The 19,847-nt window shown below is 39.8% G+C and overlaps 1 protein-coding gene across 1 annotated transcript in view; it reads right to left on the bottom strand.

Moving 5' to 3' along the window:
- LOC126108237 (zinc finger protein 184-like) overlaps window positions 1-19,571 on the bottom strand; it is a 96,071-nt gene extending 76,500 nt beyond the window's left edge. Inside the window, exons 1-2 of the mRNA XM_049913467.1 lie at window positions 19,262-19,571; window positions 19,041-19,165 (exon numbers count right to left, since the gene is read on the bottom strand). Coding sequence (XP_049769424.1) covers window positions 19,041-19,082 — 42 coding nt within the window. The 5' untranslated portion in view covers window positions 19,083-19,165; window positions 19,262-19,571. The remainder of the gene's footprint in view (window positions 1-19,040; window positions 19,166-19,261) is intronic.
- Window positions 19,572-19,847: the final 276 nt, after the last annotated feature.

Below are 19,847 nucleotides of genomic sequence, written 5' to 3'. Positions count from 1 at the left end.
GGAGTGTAGCCATGTATGGAAGTGAAACATGGACGATAACTAGTTTGGACAAGAAGAGAATAGAAGCTTTCGAAATGTGGTGCTACAGAAGAATGCTGAAGATAAGGTGGGTAGATCACGTAACTAATGAGGAGGTATTGAATAGGATTGGGGAGAAGAGAAGTTTGTGGCACAACTTGACTAGAAGAAGGGATCGGTTGGTAGGACATGTTCTGAGGCATCGAGGGATCACAAATTTAGCATTGGAGGGCAGCGTGGAGGGTAAAAATCGTAGAGGGAGACTAAGAGATGAATACACTAAGCAGATTCAGAAAGATGTAGGTTGCAGTAGATACTGGGAGATGAAGAAGCTTGCACAGGATAGAGTAGCATGGAGAGCTGTATCAAACCAGTCTCAGGACTGAAGACCACAACAACAACAACAAACTTTCTGTGAGTGCCCCTCTGGCTTCATGACACATTCAAAGAGTGATCAGGTACATGTCGCATCTTATGTAGCAACATCCAGTCAGAGGTCACCACAAAAACAATGGTGCTTCCTCTGAGCTGTGCCAGTGGTCATGACAGTGAGGGAATGTAAACACAGTCCTCAGTGTATCCCAACAGGAAACTGTCACAAGGTGTCAGATCAGGCGACCTGGAGGTCCAAGGGAACAGAGCCCCATCATCTTCACCACTACACCAAATCCACCGATGTAGAAGTTCAATGTTTAGGTAGCAACAAACATTGATGTTCCAGAGAGTTGGAAGATTAAATTCTCAGAATCAGCAATCAATTGTGGCAAAGAACTGCTATACAGGGTGAGTCACCTAACATTACCGCTGGATATATTTCGTAAACCACATCAAATACTGACGAATCGATTCCACAGACCGAACGTGATGAGAGGGGCTAGTGTAATTGGTTAATACAAACCATAAAAAAAATTCACGGAAGTACGTTTTTTAACACAAACCTACGTTTTTTTAAATGGAACCCTGTTAGTTTAGCACATCTGAACATATAAACAAATACGTAATCAGTGCCGTTTTTTGCATTGTAAAATGTTAATTACACCCGGAGATATTGTAACCTAAAGTTGACGCTTGAGTACCACTCCTCCGCTGTTCGATCGTGTGTATCGGAGAGCACCGAATTACGTAGGGATCGAAAGGGAACGGTGATGGACCTTAGGTACAGAAGAGACTGGAACAGCACATTTCGTCCACATGCTAACACCTTTTTATTGGTCTTTTTCACTGGCGCACATGTACATTACCATGAGGGGTGAGGTACACGTACACACGTGGTTTCCGTTTTCAATTACGGAGTGGAGTAGAGTGTGTCCTGACATGTCAGGCCAATAGATGTTCAATGTGGTACCGTGTGTACCGTGATGTGCCTACAACCCCAGAGGATATGAAACAACGTATTGTGGCAGTCTGCGGCGACATTACACCAGATGTACTGCGGCGTGTACGACATTCATTATGCCAGAGATTGCAATTGTGTGCAGCAAATGATGGCCACCACATTGAACATCTATTGGCCTGACATGTCGCGACACACTCTACTCCACTCCGTAATTGAAAACGGAAACCACGTGTGTACGTGTACCTCACCCCTCATGGTAATGTACATGTGCGTCAGTGAAAAAGACCAATAAAAAGGTGTTAGCATGTGGACGAAATGTGCTATTCCAGTCTCTTCTGTACCTAAGGTCCATCACCGTTCCCTTTCGATCCCTACGTAATTCGGTGCTCTCCGATACACACGATCGAACAGCAGAGGAGTGGTACTCAAGCGTCAACTTTAGGTTACAATATCTCCGGATGTAATTAACATTTTACAATGCAATAAACGGCACTGATTACGTATTTGTTTATATGTTCAGATGTGCTAACAAAACTAACAGGGTTCCATTTAAAAAAAACGTAGGTTTGTGTTAAAAAACATACTTCTGTGCAGTCTCTTATGGTTTGTATTAACCAATTACACTAGCCCCTCTCCTCACGTTCGGTCTGTGGAATCAATTCATCAGTATTTGATGTGGTTTACAAAATATATCCAGCGGTAATGTTAGGTGACTCACCCTGTATATTAATATAAGATGTCCCTGCCACAGTCTTCTCACAGAAGAAAAATGGCCCACACAGCTTTGTATGTGACATTTCCCAAAAGACATTAAACCTTTGTTGAATCTTGTTTGGGCACTACAATTTTATGAGGATTTTCGGTGCCCCATACTCTCATATTCTGGTCGTTATTCTTTCCAGATAAATTGAAGGTTGTTTTGTTGTTCAGTTATCAGCTTAGAGGTGAAATGTTCATCCATAAGTGATTCCTCAATTAAATAAAAAACTGAAGGCACTGGCCATAAATTTCCGGTTCTAACTGTTGCTCGATCCGTTGATGGTATAATTTGAAATGCAGCCTCCGTCGCAAAATCTTCCACACAGTTTTCTGTGAAATTCTAAGTTTGTGGCTTGCACAGACTGTTGATTTTTTTGGACTGTGAACAAAACTTTCCCTCAACCTCTCCATGGTTGCATCTGGCACTCCTAGCTGACAAGTGCTTTTCTGTTTACACAGACAACTAGTATACCTAAACAGTCAATATCAATGCACAATTGCCTCCTTATATGGCAGCTGTTTTCCATAATTCCTTTTGAATAAATATTACACTGTTGTAATGGATAAACATATCACATATTCCAACACACAAAACCTATTTTGATGCTTTCTCGCAACTTTTGTCAAGGTATTGCACTCTTAACGCCACCTGGTGGGCACGAAGCCAACTGGGTGAGTTTACAGTTCTATTCATGCACTCAGTCATATTTGTGAATATAATACTTAAGAAAATATAGAACTTTGAAAATGAATTAATGTAGCATTTAGAGACGACCCGTACTTGTTCAATGCATTTTTTTATTTTGTTCCTGGACAAAAAGTTATTTGGATTAGTTAATGGGACAGCTTGTATAATGGCAGTGACATATCTGGCATATACTCATATGAACCTGGGTTTTCATGACAGTATGTTGCTTATCCATTGAGTTGGAAGAATCATCTGCCAGATTTCTGTAGAAAAAAAGCCATTTTCCTTTAAAATGTTACCTCTCCAACTAGAAAGTTTATGCATAGTAGAGAACAGAACTCATTGCAGAGAAAACAAATGAAGCTCTCAAGAAAGTTTACAATTTGTTAATAATTTGGAGAACTGCTGCTTAGAAGAATATTGGGGCTACAAAACTGCAATTTATGCTGTTTTTTAAAGCATTACTCATATGTATGTAATTTATTTCTTCAAGAGAAATACATACTAAAAAAACAGCCAAACTTCAACATTTATTTTTCATATTTACTTTACTTTTTTGATAGATTACCAATTTTAAAACAATGATGAGAGAAAGTATAACTATCCTCCAAAGAAAAAACTGTGAGGTGAATTTTTGAGCAATTTCTTCTTCTTGAGCTTACAAAATTTCTTGCTCAACCAACAAACATGACATATTTCTAGCAGAATTACAGGAAACTGTGAAACCTAATCAGTATGCACATGAAATGAAATTACCCAATATGATTATATTGGCTCAGCCATTCACAACGGCAGCTGTTATTTTCACTAATATTTCTTTTGAAATAATTCTATAAATTGACAATGGAAGGCAGCACTAGTCAAGGGGCATGTCACGAGATGTCTGCACATTGTTCTCATACAAAATGAGTCCAGTTTTCGAGCAATAGGTCGCTCGCATGTTGAGAAAATCGTGGTCCGACCTATACTTGGGTGCGGTCCTTTTAACACAAAGCTGCAGCCTGAGCTATGCTCAGGCTTGTTCTCCGAGGTGTTAACATGCAACGAAGTGACACTGAACACAAAGAAAACAGCTGTCATGAAATTCAGTTAGTAAAGCGAAAATTGATGGTACACTGAATGTAGATGGTACCATTACAGGCAATGTAAGAAGGACAAAACTTCTTGGAATGAGTGTTGATACTCAATTAAAGTGGTGTGCACAAACAATGATACTTGCAAACAGAATATCATCAGCATGTTATGATCTCAGACTACTGTCAACAGTGTGTAACAATGCGACAACTTTTTTGTTACACACTACTCACATTTATATCAAACTTCTACAGCTCTTTCCATTCGTTTGGCCTTATAATTTCTCACGAAATGTATTTGCAAATTGAGAATATGGTACCACAACAGCTACACAATTCACTGGAAATGAATCAAAATTTGTGGCGGACCAGGATTCGAACCCAGATTTCTTGCTCATCCTAACGGTTGCCTTAACTACTTTGGCTACCCGAATATGTTTGCTGGACAGACCCAAACTTCCATATGTGCCAGTGTCTTCTTTCCATGGTGCTTGCAAAATTACGTGATTTCTCCACATAGAGAGACTTATTTAGTTTTCTCATCAGGCTGCCTTGGCTTTGGCATGGAATACACTGGGCCTGTGCCTGTAAAAGAAAAGTTCAATGCAACAGTCCTTCTGACACACACAGATGCCTTAAGGAACACTGCATCAAACTTTGCAGACACTGCACTCATGTACTTGTAATTTCTCTTGTGCTCCATACTTGCAACAAGATGCTCCAGTTATTGACAAACAGTGGCTGCAGTGATTGCCATCATGCGAGAGACTGGAATCGAGACACACACAAAATCCTAGAAGAGTAATTCATCATGTAACTAATTACAGTCACTGATACATTCTTAACTCAATGTAAAAATGAGACCGTGGTACTAGTCATTGGCAGGAGGTTCAAATACGAAAAGGACAGAAAATTATGTACCGGTCATCTACACACCACCTTTAAATTAACAGCTGGGGCTGATCTTATTTTTTGCAAGTTTACGAAATTTAACTTCTAATGTCACACATTGTGAATTGAATTAGACGTTGCGAAAATACTGAAAATTGCTTGCAGAACATCAATAACACTGTTCTACAAAAAAAAAAAAAAAAACTTTTTTTCTATTTCTGATGAAAAATATTGTGTTTCTAGTTGTATTTTGAGTGCTGAATTGAAAATTGTTTTTGGTTTTTTTCTGTCAGGGATAGTTTATGAGTAATCGCAATTTTATTTCTCTTTTCAGTTTCTGATATAGTGCAGCAAACGTGAGGTGAAATTCGACAAACAAATGCACATCTTTATGATGTTATAAGTTCATCACATTAATGGAGGGTTGGATCTAACATATAACACAGTAACCTTTGTGTATACACTTTGAAACATTTATCTGACATGAGAAATTACAGAAAATTGACAAACAATGAGCATCTGCCTTGTAATGCACATCACTTTTTTCTCTTGTATTGTGAATCTTTCTTCTCTCGAATGATATTCCAGCAATAATCTGCTAACATAGAAGGTACCCACTTCCCTTCATAGCGCCTTTCTATGGTAGAAATGTCTTTATGGAATCTTTCCCCATGTTCATCTGATACGTCACTACAACTCTCTGTGAAGTAGTCCAGATGAGAGTCCATCATATGTACCTTCAAAGACATATTGCATCCCAAATCCTGATATGCTTTGATCATATCCTTCACCATTGCTTTGTAGTTAGTATCTCTTCTTCTTCCGAGGAAGTTTCCGGCACCGTCTTGAAACAGTCCCATGCGGTTTTTTCTTTATCAGTTAAACATGCTTCAAAATTTGCATCTTTCTGCAGCTCCCTGATTTGTGGGCCCACAAATACACCTTCCTTTATTTTTGCAGCTGAAAGACGGGGGAATTTGGTAGCTAGATATGCAAACCCACAGCCTGTTGGATCCATGGTCTTCACAAATTGTTTCATCAGGCCAAGTTTGATGTGAAGCAGTGGAAGTAGTATATATTCAGGAGCTACCAGACTTTCACGTTGTACATTCTTTTCGCCAACTTTCCATCTTCGTCTAGGCCATTTATTTTTCAAGTAGTGAGAATTTCTGTCTCGACTATCCCACTTGCAAAGAAAACAGGCTTACTTTGCGTAGCCTTGTTGCATTCCCAGTACCATAGCAATTACCCTGAAATCTGCACATATTTTCCATTTGTGTTCATTGTATTTTAATGAATTTAGCATCCTTTGTACGAATTCGTAATTCTCTTTTGTCAAACTAGCGTAAGCTACTGGAACAGAGGGTATTTTATTTCCGTTATGGAGCAAAACACGCTTCAGACTTGTTTTCGATGCATCTATGAAATGTCTCCACTCCTGTGAAATATAAGTGAAGTTCAACACTTTCATCAGGCCAGCAACGTCATTGCAAAATGCCAGTGCTTCGTCAGTTGAAAAATAAGAAATAAAGGCATGTTCTCTGTGCCTGAACACACTGATTTTAGTACTTTGGTGCAGTAGATTATACTCTTGTAACCTTGAACCAAGCAGCTGCGCCTTTTGTTTACTTAGTCCTAGATCACGTACTAAATCATTTAAATCTGCCTGTGTTAACAAATGAAGCGATGACTCACTTGTGCAGTGATATAAAGAATCATCATCTGTGATTTCTTCAGTACTACTTATTTCACTGTCACTCGGAATTTGACCTCGAGCTCTTGAAGGTACTGGAAGGTTGTCGGAATGCTGCACTGGCATTCTCGCTGAAGGCAGATCTGGGTAAATAATGTGCCTCTTCGACTTTTTGTTTGTAAAGCCTTGAATTTTTGTTAGACAGAAATATCAATGAGTAACATGGTCCTTAGGCTCCCTCCACACCATGGGAACAGCAAATAACGCCACATTCTCTTTACCTTTCCACCACTGAGTTAGTTTGCAGTAACATGTAGCACAACAGAAAAGTGGTGCCCATTCTTTATCTTGGTCTCCTACCTCTACTCCAAAGTAATGTTTGTATGCTTTCTTTATAACTAAAGAAATTTTCTTCCTATTTCTGGCAAAAGTGAACTTCCCACAGATGTAGCAGAAGTTGTCTGGCTTATATCGACATCCACGACGACGTGGCATTTCTGCAAATTTAAAAATACCACTTTGGTAATACACCTGTATTAAATTAATAGTATGGAACTAGAGGAACGTTTTACCTTCAGCACCAGGCTCAATCAGTTTACACACAGGAACTAAAAAATTCAACCGTGCTCGGAAATATGACAGACAGTTACTTGTCAGCCAAAACACCCACTCGTTAAGACTGACACAAATTGCGGCTAACACCACTGTAAACTCGATGCACCTGCCCCTAGGAGGCGTGAAGCTTTACTGCCGAGGCAGCGATCGGCTGTCGCCGTTCGAGTTAATGAGATGTTTCAGGTGGTCTTAATGACATAGGTGTGGCGGGGGATAACCTAATGATGTCTGATTCTTCCCACCTGCTGTTGCACAAGAAATTATCACGTTCTATCACTACTGGTTGCGGCAACATACCCGTATTTCTCTATAACGTCTCTGTGTTTGCCATGAATTGTGAATATACACATTACATAAAAAGTATCCCTGACAACGATATTTTGTTTACATATTTGAATTTCCCACGGTAAAATGGTCTAGAAGCACATACTTTAATATCAGAAATAGAACCCATGTCGAACAGTGTAATCACTTCACAATTTATTTTGTCTGCGGAACAAATTAGTGTTTACGATTAGCTAACATACAATGTTGCCATATATTTAAGACATAAAATCTCCCACATCTATATCCAAACAGAATGGTTTTAATACTAACAATTGATAACATTCAATCATCCTATATGCTACACACACCTCAACAACTTGTTTTGAGAAACAAAGGTCTCATCAGGTTATCAAACTCAGGTAATGAGGTTCCAACACTAACAAGTCTATCAACATATTTGCAGCATTCATAAAATGAAATAGAATTAAAACACAGTGGATAATTTTAGAATGTTTTTGCTGTCTTTACTATTTACCTAAACTAATGTATTACAGACTGGTGCATCTACCTTAACACCCTACGCTCATTCTGAACTCACTGTTTCACTCATCATGGAGGGATGCAGCCTCAAGTTTTCAAGCTAGAAAATGGCAAGCTGTGATTCACAAAATGAAAACATGGTCACTATGCTCCTGATGTCAGATAATAGTGCGTGTAGTACGGGTTACCATAAGTTGCGATTCTACCCAGCTACTTTGAGCCATGACTTCATCACGATGGCAGACAGCATATACAATATGGCGACCAAGATACCACTCTTTACATCTGCAAACAACACATATATAACACATGAAATAATTTACTCCAACAATAAAATGAGACTCATGGACAACTGCAGGAAGTAGAGAGAAGGTTTTGGGCACGAACGAACTAAATTTACGAGAATATGATTAAAGAAAACATTCCATCACAAAAACGAATCGAAAAATCACGCATACAAAATTCTCAATTCTCAACATTCAGGGAAAAAAAAAAAAAAAAAAAAAACCATCGGTATCATAAATTTCACTTGATCGATATGGCACCTAAAACAAAGCTGGCAGTACCAAAAATCAACACAATCAAATACTCAAATTCATTATCACCTTCACTTACCCTGCTATATAAAACAAAGTACAGCAAAGCAAAACCCATTCAAACAACTAATATAAAAACATAACCTAACCCATGACGGTGAATCAATATCCAAGATTCTCACCAACCACGGCAACCAAACATTAACAAGGAAAAATCCGAAATTCATGAAAACCTACATAATGTATTACAGTATACACATATACCATACATACTAAAATAACAAACAAATAAAACCACCCAAAATTATTTACCAACAAAACCCATTGTAACACACACACACACACACACACACACACACACACACATTACATAATAAAGTATAAAGTATAAAAACAGTATGCAAACTCAAAGCAGCTCGCTAGCAAACCTGCACAAACTCTTCCAATAACTTCATACACTCAGCTAACAATGTGAAATGACTCACTAAGACACCTAACAAATAACTTCAAAAAGGCAACAACCAACACAAGAGAGGACCAATCGAATACTGAAACACTCCCTCTACAAACACAAACCAAATGGTGATTACAGAAGTGTCTGATTCCACCCGTCTGCGTTGACCCATGAAGTCACCAACATGGCGAAAACGACAATTCTCAACTTCTCCCATATGGTGCCTATGACGTCATTACATAGACACAACAACAAACCCGAACATACATATAAAACTGACAAACACATCTCTCTCCAAAAATATAATCAAACTAACAGGACCAGCGTGGGAAATTGGGGGTTTTTGGGTGGGGACACACTAAATATAAACACATACAGACACGCACCACGATCCCAAACCACACAAAATGATGACATAAAAACACCACAAAATTCCCAAATTCCGCTACACTTACAATATCAACGGGAATCAGTCACTTCCTTTCACATACATAGGTCAAACGCAATTGTCGATACCACAAAATAAAAACCAACTACTACAAAAATTATAATCACTCCACAACTATCGATACCACAAAAACAACACCGAAAACAACAAAAATTGGAATCGGACACTTCCCTTGACCTATATAAGTCAACAGCAGCTCACGATACCAAAACACACATAGCTATGACGACACATTGGAATCGGTCACTTCCCACGACCTATACAGCTCAAATACAACTGATGATAGCAAAAAAATTGAAATCGAGTACATCCCCTAAGATACATAAATCAACCACAAGTGCCGATACCAAAATTTCAACCACCAACATATGCAGTAAAAAACACCGACCAGGCAACACACAAAAACCCCACCGAACTTCATAACACGCGAACAGTAGGCCCAAAAAAACCACTACTTACCATAAAAAAAGTTCCAGCACTACACACTAACCCCCAACTCGCATATTCTGCTTGCATACTCCGTATTTCACTATCTCCGTCACAAGCCCAAAAAGTTGCAGAAACTTAATGACGGACAACATGTCGTCCCCCATTTCAGTCCGCAGACACACACACTTAAACTTACAAGTCATATCCATACCTAACAAAAGAAGCCACAAATTGAATTAAACGACTTAGCGCACGACAAACAGCAAACCAATAAGATCAAACGACACTGTAATAACATAAACACTATGGGAACTTAATTCTTAACTCATTGAAACTAATTTCCGTTCTTCTATTAACAGTTATGACCGATAAATGCACACTTCAAGCACCGACAACCAAATAAACCCACATAACATGCGGACCATACACACACCACCAGAGGACACCACCAACCGTAACAAGACGACATCTACAGACACAACACACTCATAAACTAAACTCCACGCCGTCATGACGTCACACAACACAACACCCTTATGTCACAGGTCAAAGCCGACGGGTGGGATCAGATGCCTCCGTTGACCTACCAACTGAAAAACATTACGCAACCATAATGTCATACAACACAGTTATGTCGTGGGTCAAAGAAGACAGGTGGAATCACAGCTTTTGAATGACCTGTGTTGTGGTACATTATGTGTAAAAATATCAGGTAATATCTGTGTACAGATCGTGTGGTTACTGCTAGTGAGGAATGAATGAACAGTGCAGCAGTGGCCTTTTACATTATTAAATAACTTCTCTGCAGCACTTAGACTTAGAGAATGTGACTGCACTGTTCTGGATAGACTAGCCAGGTATTCAGGAAGGTGGAGGCTCTAGTATTCATCTGACCATCCTGATTTAGATTTTCTGTGGTTTCCCCAAATCACTTCCAAGTAAATGCTAGCACAATTCCCATTATGAGGTTATGGCCAACTACCTGGCCAATCCTTGTCTTAGTAGACTTCCAAATACAGTGGAGACCTGATAACAAGACTAATTGCTGTTGTAAGTCATTCAGATAGTAAAAAACCTGGATGATTAAATATCTGAAGAAAAGAGATTTTTTTGTTATTTACACTGTGTCTTAGTATGGCAATCTTTTAGTTACACTGTCAAATAGTTATATTTCTATAGTTAATATTTAATGTTAGATGTTTATTCAAAACAACAAGAACAAACTAAACTTATTAAAACTTACAAAAACAAATATTTATTAAGAGATTAGAGAAATATTTTTGTATGTACTTGCATATTTTCTTGAAATTACTGAAATAATGCAACCTTTATCATGAAATACCTAAAAAAACTCACATAGGACAATCACTGTAGTTTAATTTTGTTCAAAGTATTTGGTAATTGTCATCAAACATAAACACTTTTTTCTCTTCATTGCACTGCTCCATCACAAATCCAGTTTAATTGTAGTAAACTCACACCCTGTTATTTGAACCATTTGAAAGCTGTTTCCAGGGCTTGAAATGCTTCTGCATGGAATGGTTCTGCATCATTTCCTGCACTTCCATTTTCTTCTGTTTCATCTTCTTGCATTTCCTGTTGTTTGTTTGCCTGCAATAAGTTTTCACCAAGATCTGAAAACTTTGAGCATTACTGAGACAACTGAGCCACTCTTTCACATCATCAGCATCACACTCCTAGCATATTCATATGTTTGGCATTAGCTCTGTTTTATCCTCGAAAAGAGAATCATCTGTATCGGTTATACAATTTTTCGATTTCGTCACCACCTTTCTCTGTTTACTCCTGTCTTCACTATCACGTTTCTAGGTGTACTTCAAAGCTGAATCAGTATTCTTCTTAATATTGCTTCTTGTAGAAGAACCTACACCATGCTTATCAGCTAACTTACGACCACTTCAGATTTTTTGAAGGAATCGAAATTGAATATTTTATCTTTAAGTGATAACACCACTGTCTTGCGCTTTGACATTTTTAATAACAGACATGACACAATACAGCGACATAGAGATTGGCAACTATCTAACTAAAAAAAAAAAAAAAATGACAAAAATTATTTAATTGGATAGATAAAAAATCTACTCATCAAGCAGCAGCAGAACACACATATAAAAGACTGTTGTGATAGGCAAGCTTTTGGAGCCAGTGGCTCCTTCTTCAGGAGAAGGGTTGAAGGGGAAGGAAGAAGGGTGAAGGAAAATGACTGGAGAGGTCTAGGAAAAGGGGTAGACATTGGAAAAGCCACCCAGAATCACAGGTCACGGGTGACTTTACCATACAGGATGAGAAGGGAAGACTGATTGCTGGGGACTGCATCAGACGAGATTTGAAAACCTGGGAGCTTAAAGGTGCAAGACAGGCTAATATGCAAGACAGAGATTACCGTATTTACTCGAATCTAAGCCGCACTTTTTTTCCGGTTTTCGTAATCCAAAAAACCGTCTGCGGCTTAGAATTGAGTGCAAAGCAAGCAGAAGTTATGAAAAATGTCGGTACATGCCGCCACAACTAACTTCTGCCGCCGAATATATGTAGCGCTACGCAGGAATGCTTTGTAGGCACAAGGATAAATACAGGCGCCAAAATCTCAGCGTCAGTAAATAAATTTAAAAAAAAGTGGAAGACGAGCTTTTTTTTCTCCGCCGCGAGTTTCGACCAGTGCATTTTCATACATTATCCAACGAAGTAAATACAAATTCCGTATTGTTCATCTTCGAATGTAGCACAATTTCAGTGTACTACGAAAATCTGACTGGCAAGACTGTTTGGGATGTTTGTCAATATGGCCAACTCTACGTTCTGAATTTTTTCCTATCTGTGAGAAGAGATGGTTGCTAATAGGAACCTGATGAAATCTGAATCATATACAGTATTCTCTTCACCATAAGAATTATATGAATATAAACATTTTGCCATCTATTCTTTCGTGTTTGCTGCTATCTTATTTAAATCCTGTCTGCCTAATAAACTACGAAACTAGAGTGAGACAACAGCAAACGCGGAAGAATATACGTATCATGTCATGTTTATATTCGTATTATTCTTATGCCTAATAGTGATACAGTCAGAAATGAAGCACGGCAAGTGACTAGATTTTTAAATCTAAAATGACTCTAATTTCTGTGCAGAATTTGATGTAATAAAGAAGCGACCGCAAAGATTTTCAAACGGAGCAAAATTTTCGCCAAACTTTCGTTCAGAACATGTTCTATCATACGCAGTCTATTATTTGATTCTTGTTGATCATTATCAAAGAAAGCAGCAGTGTAAGTAACAACAAATTGTGGTCTCTTGCCATTGTTTCGCTAATGAGACGATTCCTCTTTTTTTTTTAGTTGTACGCGGCGGTAGCGCGCACAAAAATAAACCGTGCCGCGAGCCGCGACAGGCCGTAAACACGCACTATCAGAATGCGACAAACAATGCATGACACAGTGCAGTAATGCATTTTCAGCTTAAGAGTGACGCAAACACCTATAACAAAGAAAACGGCAATTATCAGATCAAAGCAAAATAAGCAACCGATTCAAACCAGACGAAGCATGTGAAAAAGGAAGGGCACCCGTATAAATACGGACGGAGCGCCTGATGCATAGCAATGGCTACGTGGTAAAGCTTAACTGCTAAGCTTACACTCGAACCAAACTACTGTAGCTGTATCGTCATTCATTCGACCTAAATTGTGTCTCATATTACAATGGACAAACTTTGTTTCGATTTGGAGGTGCGGCCTAAAACTTTTCTCTCCCCTTGAATTTCGAGTCTCAAATTTCAGGTGCGGCTTAGATTCGGGAAATTTTTTTTTCCTTTACTTCGAGTCATTTTTCAGGTGCGGCTTAGATTCGAGTGCGGCTTAGATTCGAGTAAATACGGTACTACTAAAACACCTTCGACAAGTTAATACGGGTGAAAAGCTAAGTGCATTGTACATAACAGGTGGGAGGGGGGGGGGGGGCGGCGAGAAATAGACGGGAAAGACAATGAAAGATGTAGAAAACTAAAACGGAGTGCAGCAAAGAGTAGTTACAGTGAAGAAATGCTGAAACGGAAGAAATTAATGTACATTATGGGCAGGTGGGTGGTGAGAATCAAGGACATCTTGTAGTGCTAGTGCCCACCTGCGGAGTTCTGGGAAACTGGTATCTGGGGGAAGAACGCAGATGGTGTGTGCGGTGAAACAGGTGCCGAGGTCACAAATGTCATGTTGTAGTGCATGCTCTGCAAAAGGATATTTCGAGTTGCCAGTTTACATCCGCTGCTTATGTCCATTCATCCTAACTGATAATTTTGTAGTAGTCATGCTGATGTAGAAGGCTGAACAGTGTTTACATAGTAACTGATACATGACGTGTTGTTTCACAGGTGGCGCTCCCTTCTATAGTACATGTTTTGCCAATTACAGGGCTATTATAGATGGTGGAGGGTGCATAGGGCAAGTCCTGTAGCGGGAATGGTCACAGGGGTAGGAGCCACAGGGTAGGGAGATGGGTGCAGGAGCAGCATAGGGTCTGACAAAAATGTTGCGAAGATTGGGACATAACATTCGTGACCTCAGCACCTGTTTCACCAGATGGGCCATCTGGATTCTTCCCCCAGACACCAGGTTTTCAGAACTCTGCAGGTGGGAACTAGCGCTGCAACATGTCCTCGATTCTCGACACCCACCTGGCCGTAAATTATGTTAATTTCTTACGTTTCAGCATTTCTTCTTCGTAACTACTCTATGCTTCACACCGCTTTAGTTTTCTACATCTTTCATTGTCTTTCCTGTCTATTTCTCACTGCCCCCCTCCCACCTGTTATGTGCAATGCACTTAGCTTTTCAGCCATATTAACCCTTATTAACTCATCCATCGTGTTTTAGTAGTAACCTCTCTCTTGCATATTAGCCTGTCTTCCACCTTTAGCTATCAGGTTTTCAAATCTCGTCTGATGCAGTCCCCAACAATCAGTCTTTCCTCCTCATCCCATATGGTAGCTCTCCCCTGACCCATGGTTCTGGGTGACTTTCCCGAAATCTGCCCCTTTTCCTAGACCTCTCCAGCCTTTTTCCTTCTCCGGAAGCTTGCCAATTACAACAGTCTTTTATGTGTGTGTTCTGCCGCTGCTTGGGAGAGTAGATTTTTTTATCAACCTTAAATAATTGTGTCAAAAATAATGAAACGCAAGGGGCAGAGTTCATGGGAGGCATGGGCAGATAATACTAGCACAGCATGTCCACACATGCACGAACTAGACCACAAATATATTTGCTCATGGTTGATAATCCAGATAATTGTGAATACGTGTAACTGAGGTCCGGATGATCAAGTTTCAACTGTATGTATCTGTCTGTTTACACATAATTACGTTTTTTAAATTTTTTTTTACATTATAATGTTCAATATTGTTGAAACAGTGATACACAGATGAATAGAACTACTACTACTACTACTACTACTACTACTATACTAACTGCAATGCTTCACTTTTGTCTGCAAGCTGAAGAAACATTAACATCAGACTTCACACATAACTCTCCCTGCCCAAGTAACTTCTCAAAAGGCCATTGAGTCAATATTCCACTTACAGAACAAGCCACAAACCTAACATCATGTTTCGAGATCATGCTCTCCAAAATACCTAGTATGATGCTAGGAACATATGTGACATACATAAACCACCTCCGGAATCTGGCAACTAAAATCAAAAGGTTCAACAGAGGCGACCGATCCCACCCGGCAGCTTTGACACAGGATGTAAGGGCGGTGTTGTGTGTGACGTCAAGACAGCACGGTGTTTAGTTTATGAGAGTTTGTGTTTGCAACTGCCGTTTTGTAGCGGTTGGTGGTGTTCTCTGGTGGTGTGTTTATGGTTCGCGTGTTATGTAGTGTATTGGGTTAATTTTGGTGTTGCTGTTTGATCTGTTCAGGTATCGTTTGTGACTGGTGACAGAAATTGGTTTCAGTGAGTTAAGAATTAAGTTTTTGTTGTGTCTGAGTTACTGTAGTGCTGTTTGCTGTACTTCGTATGACGAGTCGTTTAATTTAATTTTTGCTGCTTTTGTCAGGTATTGATATGACGGATGAATATAATAGTTCTCGTTTGCAGGCGGAAACGGGTGACGATATGCTGAAACTGATAAAATTCTTACAATTATTCGGGCTGTTGGCTGAAGTGCGGTGTGTGTTGGCAGAACGTGCGGTTGGCCAGAGTTCCGGAGTCTCGGACCAGGGACTGATACAAGTGACAATGACGTAGGGACAACCCATGGGGTTCCATAAGGCGTGGTACCTGGTTTGAGAGGTCTAGGTTTGGCATGCCAGAGATAATAGTGTTGATGACGTATTATTTTTGTTATAGATCCTCACATAGTTTTTGTGCACATGAGAGTGGTGTTAGGGAGAGGACAGTGTACGACTGGTTTTCATTTTGTAGGGAAGTTTGTTCTGAATATATTAAGCACAGGGGTAAGTTTGGTGGGCCTGAGTTGGTCGTGGAGGCTGATGAGTCGCAGTTTGGGAAGAGAAAGTATGGGAGGGGTAAGTCTCCGGTTGGTTTATGGTTGTGGGGGGCTGTTGTATCTGGGGATGGTTTTTCAGAGTGTGCTTTTAGGATTTTGGAGGGGCGCATGAAAAAGGAATTCGTGGGTTTGATTGAAGATTTTATAAAGGAGGGTAGGACAACAGTTTCCAATGCTTTTTCATCTTATAGGGGATTCGGCCAAAGGGGGCATGATTATGTAGTTGTTTAGTTTATATATAGTTCAGAATTCAACAATTATGAGACTGGGGTATGTACAAATACGATAGAGGGGTTTTGGGGGGTGGTTAAGTCAGTTATTGGGAGGCAGAAGAGACGCTCTTCTAACCTTCAGTCTCATTTAGATGAGTATTGTTGGCGGAAGATCATCACTGAGGACTATTGCACTTTTCAGCATTTTTAAAGGGCTATTAGTCAAATGTATAGGCCGAACGTGGTTGGTTAAGAATGCGTTGTGAGAGGGGGGGGGGAGGGGCATTGTGGCTCACCCGGAGTGAGGGGGTGGGGGGGGGGGGCGCATAGTTGTTGGTAATGTTTGTGGAGGTAGGTCGGTGGGGTGGTGGTGGTTGTTTTATGATTATGTTGTGGAGGATCTGTTGTGTTGCAGTTGTTTTTGAGTTTTAGTGTGTGATTGGTTTTTGTTTATTTTTTGATTTTTATTTGTTGACGGATGGTTTGATTTTGGAGGGAGGGTGGAGGGGGTGGGGAGGGTTTAGTAGGTTGTGAGTGGGTTGGGAGTTTGTTTTGTGTGTGTGTGTGTGTGTGTGTGTGTGTGTGTGTGTGTGTGTGTGTGTGTGTGTGTGTGTGTGTGTGAGAGAGAGAGAGAGAGAGAGAGAGAGAGAGAGAGAGAGAGAGAGAGAGAGAGAGAGACCTAGTGGGTAGCACCTGAACTCTGTTGTGGTAAGTAGCCTATTTTTTTTTTTGGAGGGGGGCGGATGGTATTTTTCGTGTGTTATGATGGTTGGTGGGGTATTTCTGTGTTTGGTCGGTGGTATTTACTGCATGTGTTGGTGGTTAATGTTTTGGTATTGGCACTTGGGCTTGATTTAGATATCTTTGGGGAAGTACTTGATTTAAATTTTTTGTATCGTTAGTTGTTTTTAAGCTTTATAGGTAATGGGAAATGTCTGATTTCAATGTGTTCTCTTAGCTATCTTTGTTTTAGTATCGTGAGCTGCTGTTGATCTATATAGGTCAAGGGAAGTGCCCGATTCCAATATGCGGTCGTAGATATGTGTTTTGGTATCCTGAGCTGCTGTTGACCCTGCGTGTTTATATGTATTTATATATACTTTGTCCCCACTCAAAAACCTCCAATTTCCCATGCTTGTCCTGTTAGTTTGATTATATTTTTGGAGGAAGATGTGTGTGTTGGTTTTTCAATCTATTTTCATGTTTGTTGTCATGTTTACATAATGGCATCATAGGCGCTATATTGGAGTCGTGGTGAATGGTCGTTTCTGCCATATTGGTGATGTCATGGGTCAAAGCAGACGGGTGGAATCGGACACTTCAGTAATCCCAATCATAACTCAGAACAATATACTCCACAAGTTAACAGGAACCATCTTGGGTACGATTCCAACAGTCTTCAGCTGGTCACCAAGTATAGCGCTTTCATATGCAGTCAGACACTATTGCTGTTCCAGCTAAAGTTACTTCTACCCTGTTGACACTCGCACTTGTGCATACTGAATCAGATCAAACAGGTCAGGGCAAATGTGGAGCATCAACAGGGACAGAAGTCCTTTGAATGTGACTGCAGCGAAGATCAGTGTACAGTACATCACAAAACATTTGAATGTTCATAGATATCAATGAAAAGGAGAATGGAAAATCTTCACAATTTGTTTGCAGTAGCTTCTTGATGGATTTCAGGCCTGGACTTCAAGCCCTGAACCCATTATGAACTTAAAATTGTATCTACCTGTGTTGTAATGTATATACTTGTTGTAAATAGTTGTCCAATGTTTCTCCTGTTATCGTATCATAAATAAATAGCTTTTTGTCTGTGTATGCTCATTGGGTACATGTGGGATCTAGCTTGCTTATTCAGTTTCGTTTTTTTTAATAATGTTATCAACAATGCTGGATTTAAATCCATTAATTGTAACCATCATTTGTACTGTGTTAAGTTTCTGGGTACGGTCTTTCTTGTGAATAAGTGGTGGTCCATTTCTCCTTTCACTTGTGACAGGCAGACTCATCTGTTACAAAATGAGAGTCGAGGGGAGGAAATGAATAAAAGTGAGGCACTCTTGATGCTTGTTCAGCTTCCTACAGCGAGTTATAAGAAAGTAAGAAATTTACAACTCCCTCTATTTGAATTTTTGGTAGTGTTGACAGACTTAACTGTAGCACAGCCCAAGGTTTAGGTTAAGCTGGATAGCATGGCTGTAAATTGGCGAAGCCAAAAATTGTGAACATGGAACACAGGCTTTCGTTATCATAGACTGGTCTGTAGCCTAGTGTAGTGTAGTCTGATGTTTACGTACGCGCCGTATTAAACGCAATTTGTATTACTTAACGCACTTTCCGTCATTAAAACCGTAAGGTAAATTTTATAAAAATGTGTGAAAAATTAAACCTGATACATTGTTAAAGCAATGCACGCTACACAGTAATTTTTCAAGTGTTCCTTGTCTTTTGTTGACTCGTCCCATGTCCCTGGGGTTGTTGTTCTCCATGCTGTATACGGAACACGACGAGTGCAAGAAAAAATTATGAAATGAAAAGGGATCCATTCTCACCGTGTCGACCGGCGAGAAAGCATCCAGTGGTTCTTCCTTCATGACAAAACGAGGCGGCAAAGCGTGGGCTGACGCTCAGTATTCCCGGATGTCAGTTTCTTTTAATCGGCTTGTATTCTCATGCACTGCTGATAAAACAACACACTTGAATCGTCAAACATACATACGATGATTCAAAGTGAACATTGTAACACAAGTAATTAGTGTGAGATATCACTCACAGATTTACACTACTTAACGTAGCTGCAGTAGATATGGATTTATGACAATTTTATTTTGAATTTAACGAGTACAAATAACTACAAGCGTTTCTATGGCGTAAAATATCGTCAAGCCAAGGATAAGGTGGCACTTTGTATACGTCTGCGTCTGTTATGAAGCACTTGTTGGACGTCTACAATACTAAATACGTTATAGTAGTGTGTATTTTAATCCACACCCAGCACAGTCGCCAACATATGGGCACAACAAGGCAACGGGCCAGCGGCACAAAGCATAAATAAAACTTCAGTCGTCCTGTTTCATTTACAAATTTCCACAACGCCACTCTACATTCATCTGTTCCTGCAAGGCACTTTGGATGGAAACGTGTTTTGCCAACGTCCGAAACAATGAGATATGCTCAGTACTACGTATACAGACCACCGAATCGCTTTAGTTAGTTTCAACGACGTGACGCAGATGTCCCTTTGCGTCGATGCTTCGTATGATAACTGGCATTTGAAACACATTTTGCAATATTTTGCCGTAGTGCACGACACACAGCTTGGTGTTCAATGACTCTGCTTTTCAGATGTTGGCGACGCG

This window comes from Schistocerca cancellata, chromosome 11 (assembly GCF_023864275.1).
Source record: "Schistocerca cancellata isolate TAMUIC-IGC-003103 chromosome 11, iqSchCanc2.1, whole genome shotgun sequence".
NCBI lineage: Eukaryota > Metazoa > Arthropoda > Insecta > Orthoptera > Acrididae > Schistocerca > Schistocerca cancellata.
This window is presented reverse-complemented; position numbering and strand designations above follow the sequence as displayed.